This window comes from Pristiophorus japonicus, chromosome 2, assembly GCF_044704955.1.
Source record: "Pristiophorus japonicus isolate sPriJap1 chromosome 2, sPriJap1.hap1, whole genome shotgun sequence".
NCBI classification, from domain to species: Eukaryota; Metazoa; Chordata; class Chondrichthyes; family Pristiophoridae; genus Pristiophorus; species Pristiophorus japonicus.
Window position 1 is genome coordinate 289,699,218 of NC_091978.1, and position 25,314 is coordinate 289,724,531.

The 25,314-nt window shown below is 46.7% G+C and overlaps 1 protein-coding gene across 3 annotated transcripts in view; it reads left to right on the forward strand.

Moving 5' to 3' along the window:
- The window catches only part of ttc29 (tetratricopeptide repeat domain 29), a 714,732-nt gene that overhangs the window by 395,096 nt on the left and 294,322 nt on the right, over nt 1-25,314 (forward strand). For all 3 annotated transcript variants that reach the window (XM_070871547.1, XM_070871546.1, XM_070871548.1), the window contains one exon: nt 15,185-15,308. In XM_070871547.1, coding sequence (XP_070727648.1) covers nt 15,185-15,308 — 124 coding nt within the window. The remainder of the gene's footprint in view (nt 1-15,184; nt 15,309-25,314) is intronic.

A 25,314-nucleotide genomic window follows, 5' to 3' on the forward strand; every position in this document is an offset into this window, starting at 1 on the left:
TGGAGGAGGATGGAGTGATCAGCGGTGTCAAAGGCTGCAGACATGTCCAGAAGGACGAGGAGGGATAGATTATCTTTGTCACAGTCACAAAGGATGTCATTTGTGACTTTGATGAGAGCCGTTTCGGTACTGTGGCAAGGGCGAAAACCAGATTGAAGAGATTCAAACATTGAATTCATAGAAAGATGGTCACGGAGTTGGGAGCCGACAACATGTTTAACTACTTTGGACAGGAAAAAGAAGTTGGGGCGATAATTAGCAAGCAAAGTGGGATCAAGGGTTGGTTTTTGAGGAGAGGGAACTAGCTTTTAATGATTAGTGCACCCAATCTCTTTGCTCCTCCACAGTTCTTAGTTTCTCACTATTTAGAAAATACTCCAGTTTATCTTTCATGGATCATACTTGCCACATTGAACTTCATTTGCCACAGTTTTGCTCACTCACTTAATCAGTCTCTGTCCCTTTGCAACTTCCTGTTCCCATCTGCACTATTTGCTGTTCCTCCTAACATTGTGTCATCTTCAAATTTGCATATAGAACTCTCTATTCCTTCATCCAAGTCATTAATAAATATAGTGAACAGATCCCTGGGGAGCACCACTTGTCACATACCACCAGAGTGTGTACCCTTTACCCCCACTCTCTGTCTGCCTCCCAACCAATTTTCAACCTAAAAGGCTAAAGTGCAAATCCTACATAAAAGCAGTTCTTGGAAATTAGACTGCAGCCTATAAAAAGGCAAAGTTTGGTTGAAAAATGTCGCAACAGGCTGGGGAACCAGCAGGTAAGTAGGGAAGTGTTTGGATCATTTTCTGCGTTGTAAGGCGACCTGCACGACTACCCTTACAGCCTCCAACACTCTCACAAAATGGAGGGCTTGGACATCGTGCAGCCGTCAAACTTCAAAAACTTCCAGCAGGCACCAGACTGGTGCAAATAATAAAGGTTGGCCTACCAGAAAACTATTCCCTTTATTAGTGCTCCCCAAGCAGCCATCCGAGTTGACAACGCCTCCTCTTCCTGCCGCTGTTCACGCCCAGTGATACAGCAGGGGATGGGTGGCAATTTTACATCTGGGGCAATAACTTTATGACAACACAATCTGCGAGGCGCTAGAGACCAGGTGGTAAGAGTTAGTGCCAGCGCTAAACCGGGGCTGAAGTTCGCGGATGTCGCTGAATTCATCGCGCCGGGTCGCTCACCCCTTAGCACCCCATTAACCCCCCCCTCCCCAGGTGATATCAGGAGGTGCTAAATAACCAAATTTCTCCACCTTTGTGTGTAGAAGTGTGTCCTAATTTCACTCCTGAAAGATCTGGCTCTAATTTTTAGACCAGGCCACCTAGTCTAGAATCCCCAACCAGCAGAAATAGTTTCTCTCTATCTACCCCATCTGTTCCCCTTAATACCTTGAAAACTTTGATCAAATCATCCCTTAACCTTCTAGGGAATACAACCCTAATTTGTGTAATCTCGCCTCATAACTTCAACCTTGAAGTCCAGATATCATGCTGGTAAACCTACGCTGCACTCCCTCCAAGACATGGTTCCCAGAACTGCTCACATTACTCCAGGGATTTGTATAGCTGCAGCATAACTTTTACCCCCGTGTATTCTAGTCCTCTAGATATAAAGGCCAGCATTCTTTTAGCCTTTTTGATTATTTTCTGTACCTATTCATGACATTTTAATGATCTATGTACCTGGAGCCCCTCCGCCTCCCGCCCCCCCATAAAGTCTCTTTGGATCTCCACTGCTTTTAGCTTGTCACCATTTAGAAAGTACCCCGTTCTATCCTTTTATGGTCCAAAGTTGATGACCACACATTTGCCTTCATTGAAATCCATTTGCCACAGTTTTGCCCAGTCACTCAATCTATCAATCATCTGCACTGCCTAGAATGCCGCCTATCTTTATGTCATCAGCAAATTTTGATATATGACTTTTTATGCCATCATCTAAGTTGTTAATAAATATGATGAATAGTTGAGGCCCCAACACAGATCCCTGCAGGACACTACTAGTTACATCCTGCCAATTAGAGTATCTACCCATTATCCCGACTCTCTCCTCCCACTTAGCCATTTCTTAACCAGGTCAATAATTTGCCCTCAATTTAGTTAACAGTCTCTTATGAGAGACTTTATCAAATGCCTTCTAGAAGTCCATATAAATAACATCCATAGACATTCACCTGTCCACTACTTTAGTTACCTCCTCAAAAAATTCAATCAGGTTTGGCAGGCATGACCTACTTTTCACAAATCCATGCTGTCTCTCTCTGATAAACTGAAAATTTTTGAGGTGTTCAGTCACCCTGGGGGAAAAATTTACCACATGCACCAGGAGATGGGGCTGAAATGCCGTTGGCAGGGCATAAGGGATTATGGAGAGCGGGCAGGGAAGTGGACCTGAGTCCCTGATCAGATCAGCCATGATCGTATTAAATGACGGAGCAGGCTCGAAGGCCGTATGGCCTTCTCCTGCTCCTATTTCTTATATTCTTATGTAACAACAGTTGATGCTGGTTCCAGCGCCGTATGTCATTATGGTGGTGGCAGTAAACCCTAGCGCCAGGGAGCTCACCATCATGGAGATTGTGCCTCGGTGAGTGTGCAATGCTCACTAGACACCCGATCTCCAACATTGGATTTAGCCACTTACCTTAATGGCAGCGCAGAACAATGACAGGGAGAGCTGGCGTCTACAAGCAGAAAGCAGGCTGCAGCAGCTTTATTTAAAGGCACCATCTCCAATCAGTTGTACCTGACAAGTTTTTGCAGTTTCAGTGCCTGTTTGCTACTTCCTGTAACTGAAACAGCTCTCAAGTTATTTCAAGTTTTTTTGGTGACAGGGAATGTTCATTTAAGTGCAGAAGTCACTCAAGTGCAGAAGTGGTTAACGTTTGATTTAAGAACATAAGAACATAAGAATTAGGAACAGGAGTAGGCCATCTAGCCCCTCGAGCCTGCTCCGCCATTCAATAAGATCATGGCTGATCTGGTCGTGGACTCAGCTCCACTTACCCGTCCTCTCCCCGTAACCCTTAATTCCCTTATTGCTTAAAAATATCTATCTTTGACTTGAAAACATTCAATGAGCCAGCCTCAACTGCTTCCTTGGGCAGAGAATTCCACAGATTCACAACCCTCTGGGAGAAGAAATTCTTTCTCAACTCGGTTTTAAATTGGCTCCTCCGTATTTTGAGGCTGTGCCCCCTAGTTCTAGTCTCCCCCACCAATGGAAACAACCTCTCTGCCTCTATCTTGTCTATCCCTTTCATGATTTTAAATATTTCTATAAGATCACCCCTCATCCTTCTGAACTCCAAGGAGTAAAGACCCAGTCTACTCAATTTATCATCATAAGGTAACCCCCTCATTTCTGGAATCAGCCTAGTGAATCGTCTCTGTACCCCTTCCAAAGCTAGTATATCCTTACTTAAGAAAGGTGACCAAAACTGCACGCAGTACTCCAGGTGCGGCCTTACCAATACCTTATACAGTTGCAGCAACACCTCCCTGCTTTTGTACTCCATCCCTTTCGCAATGAAGGCCAACATTCCATTTGCCTTCCTGATTACCTGCTGCACCTGCAAACTAACCTTTTGGGATTCATGCACAAGGACCCCCAGGTCCCTCTGTTGTAATTTCTCCCCATTCAAATAATATTCCCTTTTACTGTTTTTTTTCCCAAGGTGGATGACCTCACACTTTCCGACATTGTATTCCATCTGCCAAACCTTAGCCCATTCGCTTAACCTATCCAAATCTCCTTGTAGCCTCTCTGAGTCCTCTACACAACCCGCTTTCCCACTAATCTTAGTGTCATCTGCAAATTTTGTTGCACTACACTCTGTCCCCTCCTCTAGTTCATCTATGTATATTGTAAACAGTTGTGGTCCCAGCACTGATCCCTGTGGCACACCACTAACCACTGATTTCCAACCGGAAAAGGATCCATTTATCCCGACTCTCTGCTTTCTGTTAGCCAGCCAATTCTCGATCCATGCTAATACATTTCCTCTGACTCCGCGTACCTTTATCTTCTGCAGTAACCTTTTGTGTGGCACCTTATCGAATGCCTTTTGGAAATCTAAATACACCACATCCATCGGTACACCTCTATCCACCGTGCTCGTTATATCCTCAAAGAATTCCAGTAAGTTAGTTAAACATGATTTCCCTTTCATTAATCCATGCTGCGTCTGCTTGATTACACTATTCCTATCCAGATGTCCTGCTATTTCTTCCTTAATGATAGTTTCAAGCATTTTCCCCACTACAGATGTTAAACTAACCGGCCTATAGTTACCTGCCTTTTGCCTGCCCCCTTTTTTAAACAGAGGCGTTACATTAGCTGCTCTCCAATCTGCTGGTACCTCCCCAGAGTCCAGAGAATTTTGGTAGATTATAACAAATGCATCTGCTATAACTTCCGCCATCTCTTTTAATACCCTGGGATGCATTTCATCAGGACCAGGGGACTTGTCTACCTTCAATCCCATTAGTCTGTCCAGCACTACCTCCCTAGTGATAGTGATCATCTCAAGGTCCTCCCTTCCCACATTCCTATGACCAGCAATTTTTGGCATGGTTTTTGTGTCTTCCACTGTGAAGACAGAAGCAAAATAATTGTTTAAGGTCTCAGTCATTTCCACATTTCCCATTATTAAATCCCCCTTTTCATCTTCTAAGGGACCAACATTTACTTTAGTCACTCTTTTCCGTTTTATATATCTGTAAAAGCTTTTACTATCTGTTTTTATGTTTTGCCCAAGTTTACCTTCGTAATCTATCTTCCCTTTCTTTATTGCTTTTTTAGTCATTCTTTGCTGTTGCTTAAAATCTTCCCAATCCTCTAGTTTCCCACTAACCTTGGCCACCTTATACGCATTGGTCTTTGATTTGATACTTTCCTTTATTTCCTTGGTTATCCACGGCTGGTTATCTCTTCTCTTGCCGCCCTTCTTTTTCACTGGAATATATTTTTGTTGCGCATTATGAAAGAGCTCCATAAAAGTCCTCCACTGTTCCTCAATTGTGCCACCGTTTAGTCCTTGTTTCCAGTCTACTTTAGCCAACTCTGCCCTCATCTCACTGTAGTTCCCTTTGTTTAAGCGTAGTACTCTCGTTTCTGACACAACTTCCTCATCCTCAATCTGTATTACAAATTCAACCATATTGTGATCACTCATTCCGAGAGGATCTTTTACGAGGAGATCGTTTATTTTTCCTGTCTCGTTACACAGGACCAGATCCAAAATGGCTGGCTCCCTTGTAGGCTCTGTTACATACTGTTCTAAGAAACAATCCCGTATGCATTCTATGAATTCCTCCTCCAGGCTACCCCCTGCGATTTGATTTGACCAATCGATATGTAGGTTAAAATCCCCCATAACTACTGCCGTTCCTTTTTCACATGCCTCCATTATTCCCTTGATTATTGCCCGCCCCACCATGAAGTTATTATTTGGGGGCCTATAAACTACGCCGACCAGTGACTTTTTCCCCTTACTATCTCTAATCTCCACCCACAATGATTCAACATTTTGTTCATTGGAGCCAATATCATCCCTCACAACTGCCCTGATATCATCCCTTATTAACAGAGCTACCCCACCTCCCTTCCCTTCCTGCCTATCTTTCCAAATCTTCAGATACCCCTGTACACTTAATTCCCAGTTCTGGCCACCTTGCAAACATGTCTCTGTAATGGCCACCAAATCATACCCATTTGTAATGATTTGTGCCATCAACTCATTTACTTTATTTCTAATGCTGCGTACATTTAGGTAGAGTGTTTTCATCCTAGTTTTTAAACCATGATTTTTAGTTTTTACCCCTCCTGCAGCCCTTTTATATTCAGTGGCCCTTTTTGTTTCTTGCCTTTGATTTCTCTGCCCTCCACTTTTACTCATCTCTTTTCTGTTTTTTGTTTTTGTCTCCTTTTTGTTTCCCTCTGTCTCCCTGTATTGGTTCCCATCCCCCTGCCATATTAGTTTAACTCCTCACCAACAGTACTAGCAAACACTCCCCCTAGGACATTGGTTCCGTTCCTGCCCAAGTGCAGACCGTCCGGTTTGTACTGGTCCCACCTCCCCCAGAACCTGTTCCAATGCCCCACGAATTTGAATCCCTCCCTGCTGCACCACTGCTCAAGCCACGTATTTATCTGTGCTATCCTGCGATTCCTACTCTGACTAGCACGTGGCACTGGTAGCAATCCCGAGATTACTACTTTTGAGGTCCTACTTTTTAATTTAACTCCTAGCTCCTTAAATTCGTCTCGTAGGACCTTATCCCTTTTTTTACCTATGTCGTTGGTACCAATGTGCACCACGACAACTGGATTTAGCACTCCACTTTCCTCTTGGAACGCTGAAGCTGAATTTCCCGGCAGGAGAGAATCACCAGCGCCTGCCGCTACTTTTTCTACTTTTCAAAAGTTAACGCCCCAAGCGGAGCTCCATGGAATTTCTAGCCCTTAATTTACCAACATAAGATGTTAGGATAACTGGTCTATAATACCCTGGTTTCCCTTTCTCGCCTTCCTTAAATAGCGGAATGACATGCACAATTTTCCAATCCTGAATCAAGAGAACTTTGGAAGATTATAGTTAAGTGCAATGTGCTCACCTACTTTCTTTGAAACTCTTGGATGGAAACCATCTGCTTCTGGAGATTTGTCACTCTTTAGGGCCATTATTTTCTTCATTACTGTTATTTTATTTACATTAATTTTATTGAGTCCCTATCCCCAATTCAATATTAGTTTCCTTGGGATTTCTGGCATGCTATCCTCTTCTTCTACTGTAAATACTGATGCAATGCAATTATTCAACATGTGTGCCATTTCCTTATTTTCATTGAGAATATCACCGCTTTCAGTTTTTAAGGGGCCAACATTGATCCTGACTACCCTTTATTCCTAGTCACAAAGGATGTTATTTGTGACTTTGATGAGAGCCGTTTCAGTACTGTGGCAGGGGCGGAAACCTGATTGGAGGGATTCAAAAATGGAGTTCAGGGAAAGATGGGCATGGATTTGAGAGGTGACAACAGGTTCAAGGACTTTGGAAAGGAGAAAAAGGTTGGAGATGGGATGGTAGTTTTCAAAGGCAGAGGAGTCAAGGGTTGTTTTTTTGAGAGGGGTGATAACGGAAGATTTGAAGGAGAGGGAGACAGTACCTGAAGAGAGAGAACCGTTAACAATATTAGCTAACATGGGAGCCAGGAAAGGAAGTTGGATAGCAGCAATTTAGTGGGAATAGGGTCAAGGAAGCAGTGGGTCTCATGGATAAGATGAATGTGGAGAGGTCATGAGGGAAATCGGAGAGACATCAATGGAGCATGTGGCAACTTCACTGGAGTCTGCAGTAGACCTCCATCTAAGAAGCAACAAGAGACCAGTTAATGCGACCTCCTCCATGGAAACACAGCTCTGGTGGCAGCTGGACACAAAATGGACAGTACCCTGTGTAACAGCTTCCAGATTCTGGTGGCTGGGATGTTGTCTCTCAGGGCTTTCAGAATCTGATGGCTGCCATTTTCAGAATCAGCCTGCTGATCAGTGAGGACAGATCCATGGCCCAGTTGGATGGTGACATCTAGAACAGACCTACGTGAGGCTGCTGTCTCAGTAGAGCAGCACATGCCAGATTTCTCACCTTCCTGCCCGGAGTACCATGCAGGTGTTGCGGAGGAGATAGCACGAGCTGCCCCAGCACAAGCTCCAGCGATGCTCTGGAAGCAGCTCCGGTTCAGGAGGTGGATCACCTCAGTCCCATGATCCTATCATAGCACAGGAGCAGCCCATCACCTCTTGTGATACGAGGTTTTGGGTTGCATCGAAGAGAAGCAGTAGAGTAGGAAAAAAAAAAAGCACGTGTAGCAACCCAGGGAAAGAACGGTGTGAAGAAAGAGTGGGTTGGGTTGTGTTCATTTTGGAGTTTATTTTGTCCTGCTCTGTTATTCATGGAGATTAGAGTCATAGAGAAAACGCTGTACTTACTTCATGATGACTTATTCAATCAGGTGATTATTACTGACGTAGCCATATAGGGGCAAAGAGGTTGTAATGTTCTAAAAATGGTACTGGATTGAAGGATTAGTTCTTTATATGAAGGTGGGGAGAAGGATGTAAGGCATTGGTAACAGGCGTGGATTGTTAAACAGAGGAGAATACTTCAGTGATCAGTTGTGCTCCTTACAGCAGTCACTGAGGAGTCCTCTAAGTGACAGCCATCATGATGCTCACCTCCTCTAAAGCAGAAATGGCTGTGGCCACTTTCCCAGGAATGTCCATGTCTAAGCATTTTGAATGATTAAATGTGAAGGGCACAGCAGGCTACAATAATACAGGACACACAAGTTGGAACATGCTGCAGAATGTCTTCTGACCTGTCAAACCAGCAAAAGGACCCTTTTTACGATCCCCATAGTCTTCTCAATGACCACTCTGGTCGAGGCATATACCTTGATGTATTGCTCCTCTGCTGCTGTTCATGCAACTGTTAGTGGGGTCATTAATCATGGGAGATGGGGACAGGCTTAGTCACCCACAAGCCATCCATTGACAGTATTTCTTCCTTGAAAAGAAATTCACTTCTTTAGTGAATTGTAATTTTCTAATAAATATTTCCCTGTTAAGTTTCTTCTAGAATCTGGATTGCCTGAATATTTTTTGGAGGTATAATATCTGGTGGGGTGAAAATTCTTTAAATGCCAAATCACTCTCCTTGCCTCTAACCTCTACTGCTCATATTCCATTCAAAGATATGCCCATAGGGAATGCAATACCTGTTTCTGAGAAGCCTTTACTGTGGGTTAGGGAATTTAAAATCTCACACTTCCACAGACAGTCATAACCAAATCCAAGGTTGTCCAGGCTAAATGTAACTAAAAATTATTCACAGTACAGTGGTCATTATTCAAACCTTTACTAATCTTCAGGGTTAAAACCTTATCTCCTCTGCCAGTTGCAGCTGATCCTAACAACGGCTGCACCTTATGGCCGATAAATTGGATGGCACCCGAATTAGGGCACAATCCCAGTGCAGTGCCCGCTGCACGCGCCTTAATGAGGCCAACTGCAGGACCACAGAACAAAAGCAAAATATTGCAGATGCTAGAATCTGAAATAAAAACAGAAAATGCTGGAAATCTCAGCGGGTCAGGCAGCTTCTGTGAAGAGAGAAACAGCGTTAACGTTTCAGGTTGACGACCCTTCGTCAGAACTGGTGAATGTTCGAAAAGGAGCACTGTATAGGGAAGGGGAAGAATGGAGAAAAGGGAAGGTCTGTGATAGGATGGAAGGCAGGAGAGAATGGAGAGACAAAAGGGATGATGAGCCGAATTGAAATGGTAATGGAAGTTAGAAAAAGGTTAGTCTAGATGGGGTGTGAATGGCAGAATAATGACCAGCTGCCATTGGAGACAAAGAGAAAAAAAAATCAGATCGGGGGGCTGGGGTGGCGGCGGGGGGGGGGGGGTGGGGGGAGGGGTGGGGGGGAAAGGGAGCCAAAAATGGGCAGGTTATGGTGTGAAATTGTTGAACTCAATGTTGAGTCCAGAAGGCTGTAAAGTGCTTAAATGAAATATGAGGTGCTGTTCCTCAAGCTTGCATTGAGCTTCATTGGAACAGTCTAGAAGGCTGAGGACGGAGTGGGAGTGGAGCGGGGAATTAAAGTGACAAGCGACCGGAAGCTCAGGGTTGTGCTTGCGGACTGAACGGAGGTGTTCTGCAAAGCCGTCACCCAATCTACGCTTGGTCTCCCCAATGTAGAGAAGACCACATCATGAGCAGCGAATACAATATACTAAATTGAAAGAAGTATAAGTAAATCGCTGTTTTACCTGGAAGGAGTATTTGGGGCTCTGAATGGTGGAAAGGGAGGAGGTAAAAGGGCAGGTGTTACATCTCCTGTGCTTGCACGGGAAGAAACTGTGAGAAGGGGAGGGGATGCTGGGGGTGACTGCGGAATGGACCAGGGTGTCACTGAAGGATGTTGAGAGAGAAGGGGAGAGGATGATATGATTGGTGGTGGAATCACGCTGGAGGTGGCGGAAATGGCGGACGTTGATCCGTTGAACGTGGAGGCTGGTGGGGTGAAAGGTGAGGACAAGGAGAACCCAGTCGTGGTTCTGAGAGGGAGGGGAAGGGGTGAGAGCAGAGGTGCGGGAAATAGAACAGACACGGTCGAAGGCCATGTTAACCATGGCAGAGGGAAATCCTCGGTTGAGGAAAAAGGAAGACATGTCAGAGGCACTAGTGTGAAAGGTGGCGTCGTCAGAGCAGATGCGATGGAGAAACTGGGGGAATGGAATGGAGTGCTTACAGGATCCGGGATGGGAGGAAGTGTAGTCCAGGTAGCTGTGGGAGTCAGTGGGCTTATAGTAAATACTGGTCGATAATCTATCCCCAGAAATGGAGACAGAGAAGTCGAGGAAGGGAAGGGAAGAATTGGAGATGGACCATGTGAAGGTGAGGGAAGCGTGAAAATTGGATCACAGGACCAGAGAAAATTGGTCTGCTGGCTTCATTTGTTTATTACTGGCGAGCTGCGGGTTACAGTCAGGTCTCAGAGGCAGTCGTGGTGGAAGATGAAAATTGTATCTAATTGGAATTAAATGAATAGGGCCATTAAAGGGGAGTGTCACAATTGGGGGACAAAAATTCTGAAAACTCTTCAAGGTGTCAGAAGGCTTCTCACCAAGCGACTAGGAAGAGGCAATCAAAAATAAAGGGAAAGGAAACACAAGACGCAGCCATGAGTGTTCAGGGAAGTGAAGTGAAGGAGCATCTCAGTATCCAACCCCTTGTTGATGGCTGCTGAAGTGGAAGTGATGCTGCATGACACAGTTGCGTAAAGGGTTGCCCTCTGTGCCATTCCACAGTGCCATCTCTGTAGCTCAATAATGCAGCATGCCTGTAAAGAGATGGAGCCAAGTTTCAGGCCACAATTGACTGTAGCTGGATCTGCCAGCCCTACACTGAATGATGCATCATCCGATCTGCTGACCAGGAACCTGAGTAGATATTTAGCCAAGGTACGGAGTGGTAAGGACCTGAAGAAGTGGTTGGTGGCATTTAGGCAGGTGCCATCAGTAATGCAAAGCTGGCTCTTGATCACCCCAGCATGCTTTCTTTCATGCAGTGCCACTGAAAGTATGAAATACTGCAATTGGGGTGTTTCACAATTAGTCAAGCAATTACATATCTTAATGATACCACTGCTTCGGCTTCCCAGCTTCTTTTCCTCTGTGAGTGCTTAAAGTGGCCTTAGCTGCTAAAGACATTTTTCAGATCCCTCCATCGACCTTAGAGCATTGGGCTTAAAAGGCATCCCTTGCTACAAAACGAGCATTCAAACCAAGCACGTTTTGTAAATATCTCTGATTTTCATTTAATTGTAATATTTAAACCCTATGCTGCTGAGCCCAGGAAGAAGGACATGGGGTGAGCACAAAGAGGCAGAGAGATGTCAAGAAATCTCGGCCTAATAGTTTAATTAATTGTATTTCATTACTCTCCCTGACGGCTGCAAACAGGTTAATTGTTAATCCTTGGGTCCACATGCTCTGCTAGGGCAGAAAGTGAAAAGACTCTGAAATCACACGGGACATAGTCCACTTATGGGGCCCAAGTTTCCACATGATTTGCGCCTGATTTTTAGGAACAACTGGTAACTTAGAAATCGCAATTCTCCACATTTTTTTTTCTGCAGTTCTAGTCAGGTAGAACAGTTCTACTTTGGAACAGAATTTTTTCTTCAAAAGGGGGCGTGTCAGGCCACTGACGCCTGATTTGAAAGTTTCCACAGTGAAAACATACTCCAAACTAAAGTAGAATGGAGCAAGTGAAGATTTTTGTAGAACTGAAAAAACCTATTCTACACATTAAAAATTCAGGCGCAGGTTACAAATTAGGCGTCCAGAACGAGGTGGGGGGGGGGCGAAGGGAAGTCATTAAATTCTATAATAAATCTTTATTTATACTTATACAAATATTATACAAATAAATCCAACCTGAATAAACATTTATAAGCAAAGAAAAGATTAAATAAACGATCTTCCTACCTGTGTGAAAGTGCTTCAGGCAGGCCTTTCGGGACCGAAGGGCAGGGCCCGTCCCCAGCACCAGATTTACAGGTAGATGGCGTTGGGTTGGGTTGGGTCAGGTCGGGTCGGGGAGGGGAGGTTCGGTTCGGGTCGGGGGGGGAGAGAGAGAGAGGGAGAGAGAGGGGGGTAGAGAGAAGGGGGGGAGAGAGAGAGGGAGGGAAGGAGGGGAGAGGGAGGCGGAGGGAGCGAGAGAGGGGGGGGAGGGAGAGGGAGGGAGGGGGGAGAGGGAGGGAGGGGGGAGAGAGAGGGAGGGAGGGAGGGAGAGAGGGAGGGGGGGAGGTCAGGTCGGATCCAGTCCGGGAGCGGGAGCGGGAGTCGGGTCGGGTCCAGTGGGGGGGGGTCGGGTCGGGGGGCGGGAGCGCGGGTCGGGTCGGGTCCAGTCGGGGGGGCGGGGAGCGGGAACAGGAGCGCGGGTCGAGTCGGGGTGGGTGGGGTGGCGCGCGGGTGTCGGGTCTGGTCCGGAGGCAGGGGGGCGGGGGGGGGAGCGGGTGTCGGGTCTGGTCTGGTCCGGAGGCATTGGGGGGGGGAGCGGGTGTCGAGTCTGGTCCGGAGGCGGGCGGGGGGGAGCGGGTGTCGGGTCTGGTCTGGTCCGGAGGCAGGGGGGGGATGGGGGGGAGTGGGTGTCGGGTCTGGTCCGGAGGCAGGGGTGGGGAGCGAGTGTTGGGTCTGGTCCGGAGGCAGGGGGGCGGGGGAGTGGGTGTCGGGTCTGGTCCGGAGGCAGGGGTGGGGAGCGAGTGTTGGGTCTGGTCCGGAGGCAGGGGGGGGATGGGGGGGAGTGGGTGTCGGGTCTGGTCCGGAGGCAGGGGGGGGATGGGGGGGAGTGGGTGTCGGGTCTGGTCCGGAGGCAGGGGGGGGATGGGGGGGAGTGGGTGTCGGGTCTGGTCCGGAGGCAGGGGTGGGGAGCGAGTGTTGGGTCTGGTCCGGAGGCAGGGGGGCGGGGGAGCGGGTGTCGGGTCTGGTCCGGAGGCAGGGGTGGGGAGCGAGTGTTGGGTCTGGTCCGGAGGCAGGGGGGCGGGGGAGCGGGTGTTGGGTCTGGTCCGGAGGCAGGGGGGCGGGGGAGCGGGTGTCGGGTCTGGTCCGGAGGCAGGGGGGCGGGGGAGCGGGTGTCGGGTCTGGTCCGGAGGCAGGGGGGCGGGGGAGCGGGTGTCGGGTCTGGTCCGGAGGCAGGGGGGTGCGGGGAGCGGGTGTCGGGTCTGGTCCGGAGGCAGGGGGGGGGGCGGCGGGGGGAGCGGGTGTCGGGTCTGGTCCGGAGGCAGGGGGGTGGGGAGCGGGTGTCGGGTCTGGTCCGGAGGCAGGGGGGCGGGGGAGCGGGTGTCGGGTCTGGTCCGGAGGCAGGGGGGCGGGGGAGCGGGTGTCGGGTCTGGTCCGGAGGCAGGGGGGCGGGGGAGCGGGTGTCGGGTCTGGTCCGGAGGCAGGGGGGCGGGGGAGCGGGTGTCGGGTCGGGTCCGGAGGCAGGGGGGCGGGGGAGCGGGTGTCGGGTCTGGTCCGGAGGCAGGGGGGCGGGGGAGCGGGTGTCGGGTCTGGTCCGGAGGCAGAGGGTGGGGCAGGGAGTGGGTGTCGGGTCGGGTCTGATCCGGAGGCAGGGGGGGGGGCGGCGGGGGGAGCGGGTGTCGGGTCTGGTCCGGAGGCAGGGGGGTGGGGAACGGGTGTCGGGTCTGGTCCGGAGGCAGGGGTGGGGAGCGGGTGTCGGGTCTGGTCCGGAGGCGGGGGGGGGGCGAGTGTCGGGTCTGGTCGGGGGGAGAGCAGGAGCTGGCCGTAGGAGGAGCCTTATTCACGCAGCCCCAGTGAGGCCATTCGGCCAGGGCTAGGGGCTGCGTGCTTCGGGCCCCTCCCACACAGTTCGGCGCCTGGAGCTACTGCACTTGCGTGCCCACTGTAGCGCGCATGTGCAGAGGTCCCGGCACTGTTTTCAGCGCAGGGACCTGGCTCCGCCCCCCCACAGCTCGTGCTGGCTGCGCCGAGGGCCAGAGGACCTGCAAGTAGGTGGAGAATACCGAAGATTTTTTTAGGCGCACTTTGTGGCGCGAAAAACGGGCGTCCAGGTCGGGACTGCGCCGTTCTCGGCGCGTGTGGAAACTTGGGCCCATGGAAACAGTTGTCAGACCATTGAATACAAAAACAATGTGAAAGAACCTAAAATGGTAAATATGGATGAACAAGCATACACCTTATACAAACATAAGAAGGAGAACTTGGGATAAAACATAATCATGAAGAATTAAATCTAATTATTTCAGGCTTTTCTATTAGGAAATTACTATGTTGGAAGAAGAATAAATTAATTATTTTTATATTATTTATAAATTATGAATTATTTTGCATTTTTGTATGATCACACATGAACATTGGTAATTGTTTCTATAGTTATACAACAAGAATAATTGCAAGTAGCTTCCCAACAGATTATTAGAAAGAAGAAAGAAACAACCTGCATTTGTATAGCTCTTTTCCTCAGGACATTGCAACGGCTTCACAGCCAATTAAGTACTTTACAAGTGTAATCACTTTGCAATGTAGGGATTCGCGGCAGGCAATTTGTACACAACAAGGTCATGCAAACAGCAATGAAATGAATGACCAATAATCTATTTTAGAAATATTGATTGAGGGATAAATATTGGTCAGGACACTAGGAGAAAGCTTTGAATATTGCCGTGGGATCTTTTACATCCGTCTGAGAAGGTAGATGAATCCTCGATTTAACATCGCCTCCAAAAGACAGCACCCCCAACTGTGCAGCAATCTCTCGTCACTATACTGAAGTGTCAGCCAAGATTATGTGCTCAAATCTCTGGAGTGGGGCATGAGGCAAGAGTGTTACTATTATGCCAAGGTTGACATTAAAGTTAAATAGAATTGTATATCAAGGATACAGAGTATGTAAGGCTGTAAAACAAAGAATATAGTGAAATCTGTAAATTGCTAACAAATATGTTTGTGTAAGTCTTGATAGTTTTTAACTTCTTTCAATTTGCTTTTCAGGATTTTTCTATTTATCCTCCTGAATTCTACACCAGATTCAGATTAAACTAATACTTTTACAACATTTTGTTCCCCCACAGCACAGGACATTCTTCTGATGCTCTTGAATATCTGAAAACGTTTCTGGGCCTGGCAGAGAAAAGTGATGATAAACAGAGTCTGGTGGATGCCTGCAAATTCCTTGGAATTATGCATAATAATCTGGTAGGTGCCAGTTTACACATTTGGGGGTAGAAATTGGACCTCATCCCATTTTACAGGCGAAAAACGAACACGAGGCCCAATTTTGGTGATCAACGTCGTACACTCCAAGGATGCATGAAAAACATCAGACCCAAAATTATATTGTGCCATTTTTCAGAGTTCTCTGATGGACGCCTAAAACAAGTGTTAGCTCCCTGAAATGAGGGACCTGTTTTAGGCTCCCCCACGGAAGCTGGACTTCAGAATTCTTCAGCATCCATTGCAGCCTAAGTTAATGACCGGCAATTAAATTTTTACACAGTTTTAAAAGAAAATTAGACATGCTTTTAGCTATCTTAGTGCCTAGACAGCTAAAAGCACGGCCGCTAGTGGTGAGGCGAAGGAAGTCAGGGATGCGCAAGAGGCCGGAATTGGAGGAGTGCAAAGATTTTGAAGGGTTGTAGGGCTGGAGGAGGTTACAGAGTGAGGCAGGGGCAGGGCCATGGAGGGATTTGAAAACAAGAATGAGAATGTTAAATTTGTGGCGTTGCTAGACTGCGAGCCAATACAGGTCAGTGAGCACAGGGTTGATGGGTGACCGGGACTAGGTGCGAGTTAGGATATGAGTAGCAGAAGTTGGGATGAGCTCAAGTTTATGGAGGATAGAAGATGGGAGCCCAACCAGGGGAGTATTGGAATAGTCTAGTCTGGAGGTAACAAAAGCATGGATAAGGGCTGAGGCAGAGATGGAGATAGACGATATTATGGAGACAGAAGTAAGCAGTCTTGTGATGGAGACGATATGGGGTTGAAAGTTCAGCTCAGGATCAAATAGGAAGCCGGGATTACTAACTGTCTAAGACAGTGACCAAGGAGGGGGATGGAATTGGAGGCTAGAGAATAGATTTTGTTACATGTGAATAGCTGATAATGTGTCTGTGAGATGTGAGTTGTGGTAGGTGCAGCCATGTCCAGGGTACAAAGCTCCTGGCATTGACATGCTCTGTTATTTCTTCCCACTGTCAGCGGAGTAGAGGCCTTGAAGGCTTCCTGCCCCCGGGTGAAGAGGATGTCCCTTCTCCTCTTCACTGCCTGTACCAGATTCTCCAAGGCAGAGAAAGTTGGTAACCGCTCACTGCGTCCTTCAATCATTTCTTCAACACAAGTTTTTATTTGCTGTAAGCAGGCAGAATGCACCTCCCCTTTAAGAGTTGCTGGCTGCCCTTAAGTGGCGTAAGTGACCCGATATCTGCTCCCTAGACATGCAGCCATTAGAAGAGCAGGTAAACTTAAATAGAGCCAATTATATAGGTGCGAGGGGCGAGTTGGCAAAGGTAGATTGGGACACTAGATTAAAAAGTTTTAACAATAGATAAGCAGTGGATAAAATTTAAAGAACTATTCCAAAATTCTCAACGAATATACATTCCATTGAGAAATAAAAACTCCATGGGAAAAATGATCCATCCATAGCTAACAAAAGAAGTTAAGTATAGTAATAGATTAAAAGAAGAGGCTTATAATGCTGTGAAGAAAAGTAGTAAGCCTAAGGATTGGGAGAGTTTTAGAAACGAGCAAAGGATGACCAAAAAATTGATAAAAGAGGAGAAAATAGACAATGAGAATAAACTAGTAAGAAATATAAAAACAGATTGTAAGAGCTTCTACGAGTACATAAAAAGGAAGAGAGTAGCAAAAGTAAGCGTTGGTCCCTTAGAGGCTGAGACAGGTGAAATTATAATGGGGAATAAGGAAATGGCAAACTTTAAACAAATATATTGTATCTGTCTTCACAGTAGAGGACACAAAAACCATACCTAAAATAGTAGGAGACCAAGGGGCTAATAAGAGTGAGAAACTTAAAGTAATTAATATCAATTGGGAAAATTTCATTTGATTTATAATTATACCATATTGTAAGGTTTCTGAAATGCATCACACCCTCCCCAGGGCCTGAGTACCAGAGGACAGATTTCCTGACAGATTTGGGGCAGGCAAACGCGCAAGATGTGCCCCATCAACATTTGTGCTCACTGGCCCTATCCCTGGGCAGAATCCCAACACAAATACTGAAAACACCAGCCCACAGTTTTCACGGCCCTCATTTCCAGAGAATGTAACCCAACATCTCAGGTATTTGGGACTGAGATGAGGAGAAACTTCTTCACTCAGAGAGTTGTGAACCTGTGGAATTCCCTGCCACAGAGAGTTGTTGATGCCAGTTCATTGGATATATTCAAGAGGGAGTTAGATATGGTCCTTACGGCTAAGGGGATCAAGGAGTATGGAGAGAAAGCAGGAAAGGGGTACTGAGGGAATGATCAGCCATGATCTTGGTGCAGGCTCGAAGGGCCAAATGGCCTACTCCTGCACCTATTTTCTATGTTTCTATCTTCCAAGTGAATTGTCACTGGACTTTCTCTAAAGCTACTGTACCCCTAATTTTCTACATTCTTTTAAAAGGGTCAACTGCATAATACAAAATACTCTTCCACTCCCCCTCCCATTTTCTCTCTGACCGGGAATAGTTTGGAGCTGTTCTATCACTTAATGTATGACCATTTGGTGCCCTTACTGATGCAGTGAATATTTAGTAAACTGATTCCAAGAATGGTGCAAAAATTAGGGCTTTTTTCACTGCAACAGAGAAGATTAAGGTTGGAATCTAAAAGAAGTTTCCAAGAATATGAAAAATTTGAAAGGGTAAAGAGTGAAATATTGTTTTCACTAGTTGGACATTTGGTAACAGAGTGGCATACATCCAGGAGTATCACAAGAAGAACAAACCGCAAAAATAGAAGAAATTTTAACTCACAGAGTCATTAAAACATAGAATGTAATTGAGTAACTATTGAGGCAGTATGTCATATAATTTTTGAACATAAGAACAGGAGTAGCCCCTCAAGTCTGCTGTGCCATTTCTTTTATACACTTGTCTAGCAAAAATCTATCGCTCTCAGATTTAAAATTATTAATTGAGCTAGCATCTGCTACTTTTCGTGGGAGAGAGTTCCACACTTCTGACACCCTTTGCATGAAGAACCATTTCATAACTTCTCTCCTAAATGGCATGGCTCTGATTTTAATGTTATGTCCCTTTGCCCCAGACTCCACCACCAGCAGAAACCGTTTCTCCATCTATCCTATCAATTCTTCTGAAATTCCTAAAAGCATCAATCTCACCACCCCTTAACCTTCCATATTCCAGATAATACAAGCCTAGTTTATGTAATCTCTCCTCATAATCTAACCCTTGGAGCCTTAGTAACATTGAGAAGATTGAGAGATTTGATAAAGGTATTCATAATCATGAGGAGACTGGACGGAGTAGATAGAGAGAAACCGTCCTCATTGGCAGAAGGGTCGAGAACTGGAGGACATAGATTTAAGGTGATTGGCAAAAGAGCCAAAGATGACATAAGAAAAAATGTTTTTACGCAGCAAGTGGTTAGGATCTGGAATGCACTGCCTGAAAGGGTGGTGGAGGCAGACTCAATCATGGCTTTCAATAGGGAGTTGGATAAGTACCCGAAGGAAAGAAAATTTGCAGGGCTATGGGGAAAGGGCGGGGGAGTGGGACTAGCTGAGCTGCTCTTGCAGAGAGCCGGCACAGGCTTGACGGGCCGAATGGCTGCCTTCTGTGCTGTAACTATTCTATGATTCATTCAGGTGATTCTGCGCTGCACTCCTTCCAAGGCCAATATATCCTTTCTAAGGTGCGATGCCCAGAACTGTACACAATACCCCAGATGTGATCTAACAGGGCTTTGTATAGCTGTAGCAGAACTTCCTCCCCTTTATATTCTAGCCCCCTGTTATAAAGGCTAACATTCTATTCACCTTTTTGAATATTTTTTGTATCTGACTACTACATTTTACTGATCTGTGTACTTGGACCCCTAATCGCTTTGACCCTCCACTGTTCCTAACTTTTCATTATTTAAATAATACTCAGATCAATCCTTTTTGATCCTTTTTGCTCCCGTCTATACTATTTACTACACCACCAATCTTTGGCAAACTGAGATATATAGCTTGCTATTGTGGTATCTAAGTCATTAATAAACATAATGAGCCCAAATTTGGTCAAAGCCAAGACCCGCCCAAGGGACCGCCGAGAAACCTGGCAGTACTTTGCCAGGGAAATTCCTCTAAAAGATACGCGAGTGCCGCCCGGCGGCAAAAAAACGACATACGTCGTGAATCTGGGCGGCAGCGGGCAGGAGCTCCCAATCTTGACAGCAAATGCGATCCTCGCCGCAGTGCCGCCGAGAATTGAGTCAAGCCCAGGGAGGGGGGAACAGCTAAAAATAAAAAAAAATAAATAAAAAAAAATGGAAAACCTTCAGTGGACCCCATCCACATAAATCGCTGAAAAAAATATATAAAAGAAGTTCACTAACCACTTTTTGCAGGTCTTCTTACTTACCGTCAGGGTTAGACATGCCTTCACGCAGCGGTCCTTCCCCCTGTTGCCACCGACTCCCATCCAAAGGAATCTGCCAGCTCGGCGGGCGGGAGGTCACTTACGCGACTTGTGCGCTAGCGGCCGTCAGCGGGTGGTTCCCAGCGGTACTCCCATCCCGCCGCCGGCAGACCTAGAGGAATCTGTCACCAAGGGGAGACCGCCGAAAAAACTTGGCAGCAGCCGGCGACAGTGGGTGATAAGGCCACCAATTTCAGTCCCAATGAATAGGTGAGGCCCCAGCATAGATGCTTGTTGGACACCACTAGTCACTAACGTTCCCGCTAAGCTGTGCGGCTGCGCAGCGGTCTGGAGGTCCCGCGCAGGCCGTTCACCGCCTCCCACAGGGAAGAAACTGTGTATGCATGAAAATTTGAATGGGCTATGCACCCTGTTAAAGGGACCGCTCAATAAAAAATAAAATGAGGGGGGATATCGCTAGTCACTTCCTTTCATTTAAAAGGGAATTGGAATAGTATTGAAAAAAGAATAAAAAAGGATACAGAGAAAGGTCAAGGAAATAGGATGAGAGTTGATAATTGCATTTGCAGAGCTAGCACTGGCATTCGTGCAATAGGTGGAGCTGCCTCCTTCTGTACAGTCATTTCTGTGATGCTTTTCTTTTTGGGGTTTCAATGCTGCCTTTTCCAATAAAATAAATAAGTGTATAATCCAGATCAAGCTATTCTAAACACAGACAAGTTCAATCCTCTACTCTGCTCCTTCTACTCTGCCTCGGTGATGTGCCTTAACCCCAACCTCATCCCTTGTACTACTGTGAAATTTTCCACTCCACAAACTGAGAGATTACCTATTCGTGCCCATTTGTATTATGCTGTGGACCAGCACCCATTTGAAACTCCCTTGAAACCGTTCAAATTCATTTCTCAGAAAATCTTCATTCCGTTCTATCAGTCAGTTCCCAGAGGAAAATACTAATCCTGAGGTCTGCCTAATGCCCCTGTTTTTATGTTCCTAAAATTAACAATCCTGCAGTAAATGGTGAAGCTTGGAGCCACCTACAGATGGTCATTTTAAAAGAGCTAATAAAAACAGAAAATGCTCTTAATATTCAGATGCTTTGTCAGTGTCATGTATGCACATGCTGTTTGTAGCCACCAGACGGTGTCATTTTTGGAGGCCACTTGGTGCTGCTCTGGTATAAAAGGCCAGCCATTTTGTGAGTCAGGCATTTTGGGCCTAAATAAAGCAGAAGCAAGGCTGTACCTTGCTTAGTTAAACAGTATTCAGTTTGAACCTTGATTGCATACATAACATTTGGCGACGAGAATACAAGAACCTTTGTTTGCAAACTGAGCACAATTTGATTTTTAGAGCGATTCGTGGCGGGAGAAGATTGGGCAGACTTTGTGAGCCATTTGAACCAGTACTTCGTGGCCAACAAAATGAAAGGGGTCAACGATGCGATTCAAAGATCGACAGTCTGATAAAGAATCGACTCATGCCTAGTGATCCAACAGAAAACGTACGAGGAGTTGTGTACATTGGTACGGGAGCACCTCAGGCCAGACGACGGCATCATCATCTCGAGAAACAGGTTTTATACACACATTCGATCGGAGTGCCAGAGCACGGCGGAATTCGTTGTCGACCTGAGACGTCTAGCGGGGCCGTGCAAGTTCGGGACGGTATTGGCAGACATGCTGCGGGACTTCTTTGTTATCGGTATCAACCACGAGGTGATCCTGTGCAAACTTCTGGTGGTGGAAGAGTTGGATTTAAAAAGGGCCATCCAGATCGCTCAATCATGTATGACGACGGACAGGAGTTTAAAGCAAATATCGGTGAAGAACCGAACCTCGGCAAGTACTGTAAATGCGATTAATTCGGCGTTCGGCAGAACGACACATGGCAGGGCCTATCCGGCTGCATTCGCAAATGATTCGGCACATAGGGCCGATCCGGCTGCATTCGCGAAACCTGTGGCTGCCCAAAGTCCGCCAGCGGGAATGTATCCAACTTCTCCATGTTGGCGTTGTGAGGGAAATCATCAACACCAGCAGTGTCGATTTAAGCAATATAGTTGCAAAGGCTGTCTGAGAGTGGGGCATCTCCAGCGCAAGTGTCCGCAGATGAGCAAGCGAGCTGCGACACACCACGTGGAGGATGAGTGTCAGATTAGCATGGATCCGGATGCGCAATCCAAGATGCCAGAGGAGGAAGTGTATGGACTGTACTCTTTCATAACCAAGAGTAAACCAATTTTGATTAATGTGAAGTTTAACGGGATACTGGTATCGATGGAACTGGACACAAGGACAAGTCAATCGATCATAAGCGAGTGGGCTTTTAATAAGCTGTGGGATACTAAGACTGTGAGGCCCAGGCTGAGCCCTGTTAATGCCAAGCTGTGCACATACACCAAAGAACTGATAAAGGTGATTGGCAGTGCACAAATTAATGTGTCATATAACGGTACAGTTCATGAATTACCGCTGTGGATTGTTCCAGGCATTGGCCCAACGCTGCTCGGCAGGAGCTGGTTGGAGAAAATCAGATGTGACTGGAATGACAAAAAGGTATTGTCGTCGGAGGAAGATACATGTGCCCAAGTATTGAGCAAGTTCCCCTCACTGTTCGAACCAGGTATCGGCAACTTCACAGGGGCCAAGGTGCAGATCCACGTGGACTCAGATGCAAGACCCGTCCATCATAAAGCTCGGGCAGTGCCGTATATGATGGGAGGGAGAAGGTCGAAATTGAACTGGTCAGACTCGAGCGTGAAGGGATCATATCACCAGTCGAATTTAATGAATGGGCCAGCCCCATTGTTCCTGTGCTGAAAAGTGATGGCACAGTCAGAATCTGTGGAGACTAAAAGACTACGAACAACAGGGTGTCGAAACAAGATCAGTACCCGTTACCGAAGGCTGATGACTTGTTTGCGACGCTAGCCGGAGGGAAGTCGTTTACAAAACTGGACTTGACGTCAGCCTATATGACACAGGAGTTGGTCGAGACATCGAAGAGACTTATGTGCATTAACATGCACAAAGGACTGTTTATTTACCACAGGTGCCCGTTTGGCATTCGCTCGGCTGCAGTAATATTCCAGAGGAATATGGAAAGTCTACTGAAGTCCGTTCCCAGAACTGTCGTGTTCCAAGATGACATCCTGATCACCGGTCGTGGCTCCAACGAATATCTGAACAACCTGGAAGAGGTTCTACTGCATTTGGACAGAGTTGGACTCAGACTTAAATGCTCAAAGTGCGTCTTCATGGCACCGGAGATCGAATTCCTCAGGAGGAAAATCGCCGCTGATGGCATCAGACCTACTGATGTGAAAACCAAAGCCATCAAGAATGCACCCAAACCGCAGAACGTGATGGAGCTGCGTTCGTTCCTGGGTCTACTCAACTACTTTGGTACCTAAATTGAACACCTTACTTGAACCACTGCACATGCTATTGAGAAAAGGCAACAACTGGGTGTGGGGCGCATTGCAAGACAGAGCTTTCGAGAAAGCCACCAATCTGCTTTGCTCGAACAAGCTGCTGGTATATTATGACCCATGTAAACGTTTAGTTTTCGCCTGTGACGCATCGTCATGTGGAATTCGTTGCATGTTACAACAGGCCAATGAATCGGGGAAACTTCAACCTGTCGTGTATGCATCCAAAAGTTTGTCGAAAGCGGAAAGAGCCTACAGTATGGTAGAAAAAAAAGCTTTAGCGTGTGTGTATGGTGTTAAAAAGATGCATCAATACCTGTTCGGTCTGAGGTTCGAATTAGAGACCGATCACAAGCCGCTCGTTTCATTGTTTTCCGAGAGCAAAGGTATCAATACCAACGCTTCATCCCGCATCCAAAGGTGGGCGCTGACATTATCTGCCTATGATTATGTCATTTGCCATAGACCTGGCACAGTGAATTGTGCCGATGCTTTGAGCCGATTGCTGTTGCCCACACCGGAGGTGGAAACGCCACAACCGGCAGATTTAATGTTAATCATGGATGCTTTTGAGAGTAAAGGTACCCCTGTCACGGCTCAACAAGTTAAGACCTGGATCAGCCAGGACCCGATATTATTGGTGGTAAAGAGTTGCATCCTCAAAGGGGATTGGTCTGCCATACCTAAACAAATGTGCGAGGAGGTCAAACCGTACATTCGTCACAAGGACGAACTGTCTATTCAAGCAGATTGCATATTGTGGGGCAATCGAGTTGTAATGCCTAAGAAAGGGAGAGAGAAGTTTGTGCGTGAGTTACACAGCACACATCCTGGTCTTGTAATGATGAAGGCCATCGCCAGGTCCCACGTATGGTTGCCAGGAATTGATTCTGAGCTGGAAGCATGCGTACATCAGTGCAACACCTGCATGCAGCTCAGCAAAGCACCAGTGGAATCACTGCTGAGTCTGTGGTCATGGCCATCCAAACCTTGGTCCAGGATCCATGTAGATTTTGCAGGTTCCTTCCTGGGCAAGATGTTTTTATGGTGGTGGATGCTTATTCGAAGTGGATAGAATGCATAATCATGTCATCCAGTATGTCCACGACAACCATACAGAATCTCAGTGTCATGTTCATGACACATGGTCTGCCTGACACAGTGATGAGCGACAATGGGTCGTGCTTCACCAGTCCGGAGTTTCAGGAGTTTGCAAAACTTAACGGCATAAAACATGTAAGGTCAGCACAGTTCAAGCCTGCGTCCAACGGGCAAGCAGAACGTGCAGTACAAATTATCAAGCAAAGCATGAGGAGAGTAACCCAAGGGTCACTGCAGACCCGCTTGTCTTGTATACTGCTGAGTTACAGGACAAGACCCCACACACTCACAGGGGTCTCGCCTGCTGAACTCATGATGAAAAGAGGTCTTAAGACCAAGTTATCTCTTGTACACCTGGATTTAAGTAATCATGCTGAATATAGAAGATCAAGTCAACAAGGGTACACGATCGCTCAACTGTGTCACGCAAGATTTCTGTTAATGATCCTATACCTGTGTTGAATTATAGTCAGGGTTCCAAATGGATTACTGGTACGGTCATGGCCAAAAAGGGCAACAGAGTATTTGTTATTAAGCTCAAGAATGGGCAAACTTGCAGGAAACACATGGATCAAACAAAGCTGAGGCACAGAGACGAGCCAGAGCAGTCGGATGAAGAAACCGTCGACGACCAACCTACCTACCAGCAGCCTTCAGTGGACTCAAGGGTCATCAGTGAACCCGGAATTTCCATCACAGATTTGTTCAATAAAAATGGACTTGCAATTCCTGACATGGCCACTGCCACCCCCAACAAGTCAGCCATCCAACCACCAGCCACAACAGACTCCGCACATTCACCCAGGCCAGAATCGAACTGAGACGGTCAACCCGGAAGTGTAAAGCACCAGACCGTCTCAACCTGTGAAATACTGTGATAAGATCTCAGAGGAGTGTATTGTCATGTATGTACATGCTGTTTGTAGCCACCAGATGGTGTCATTGTTGGAGGCCACTGAGCAGCACCGATATGGTGCTGCTCTGGTATAAAAGGCCAGCCATTTTGTGAGTCAGGCACTTTGGGCCTAAATAAAACAGAAGCAAGG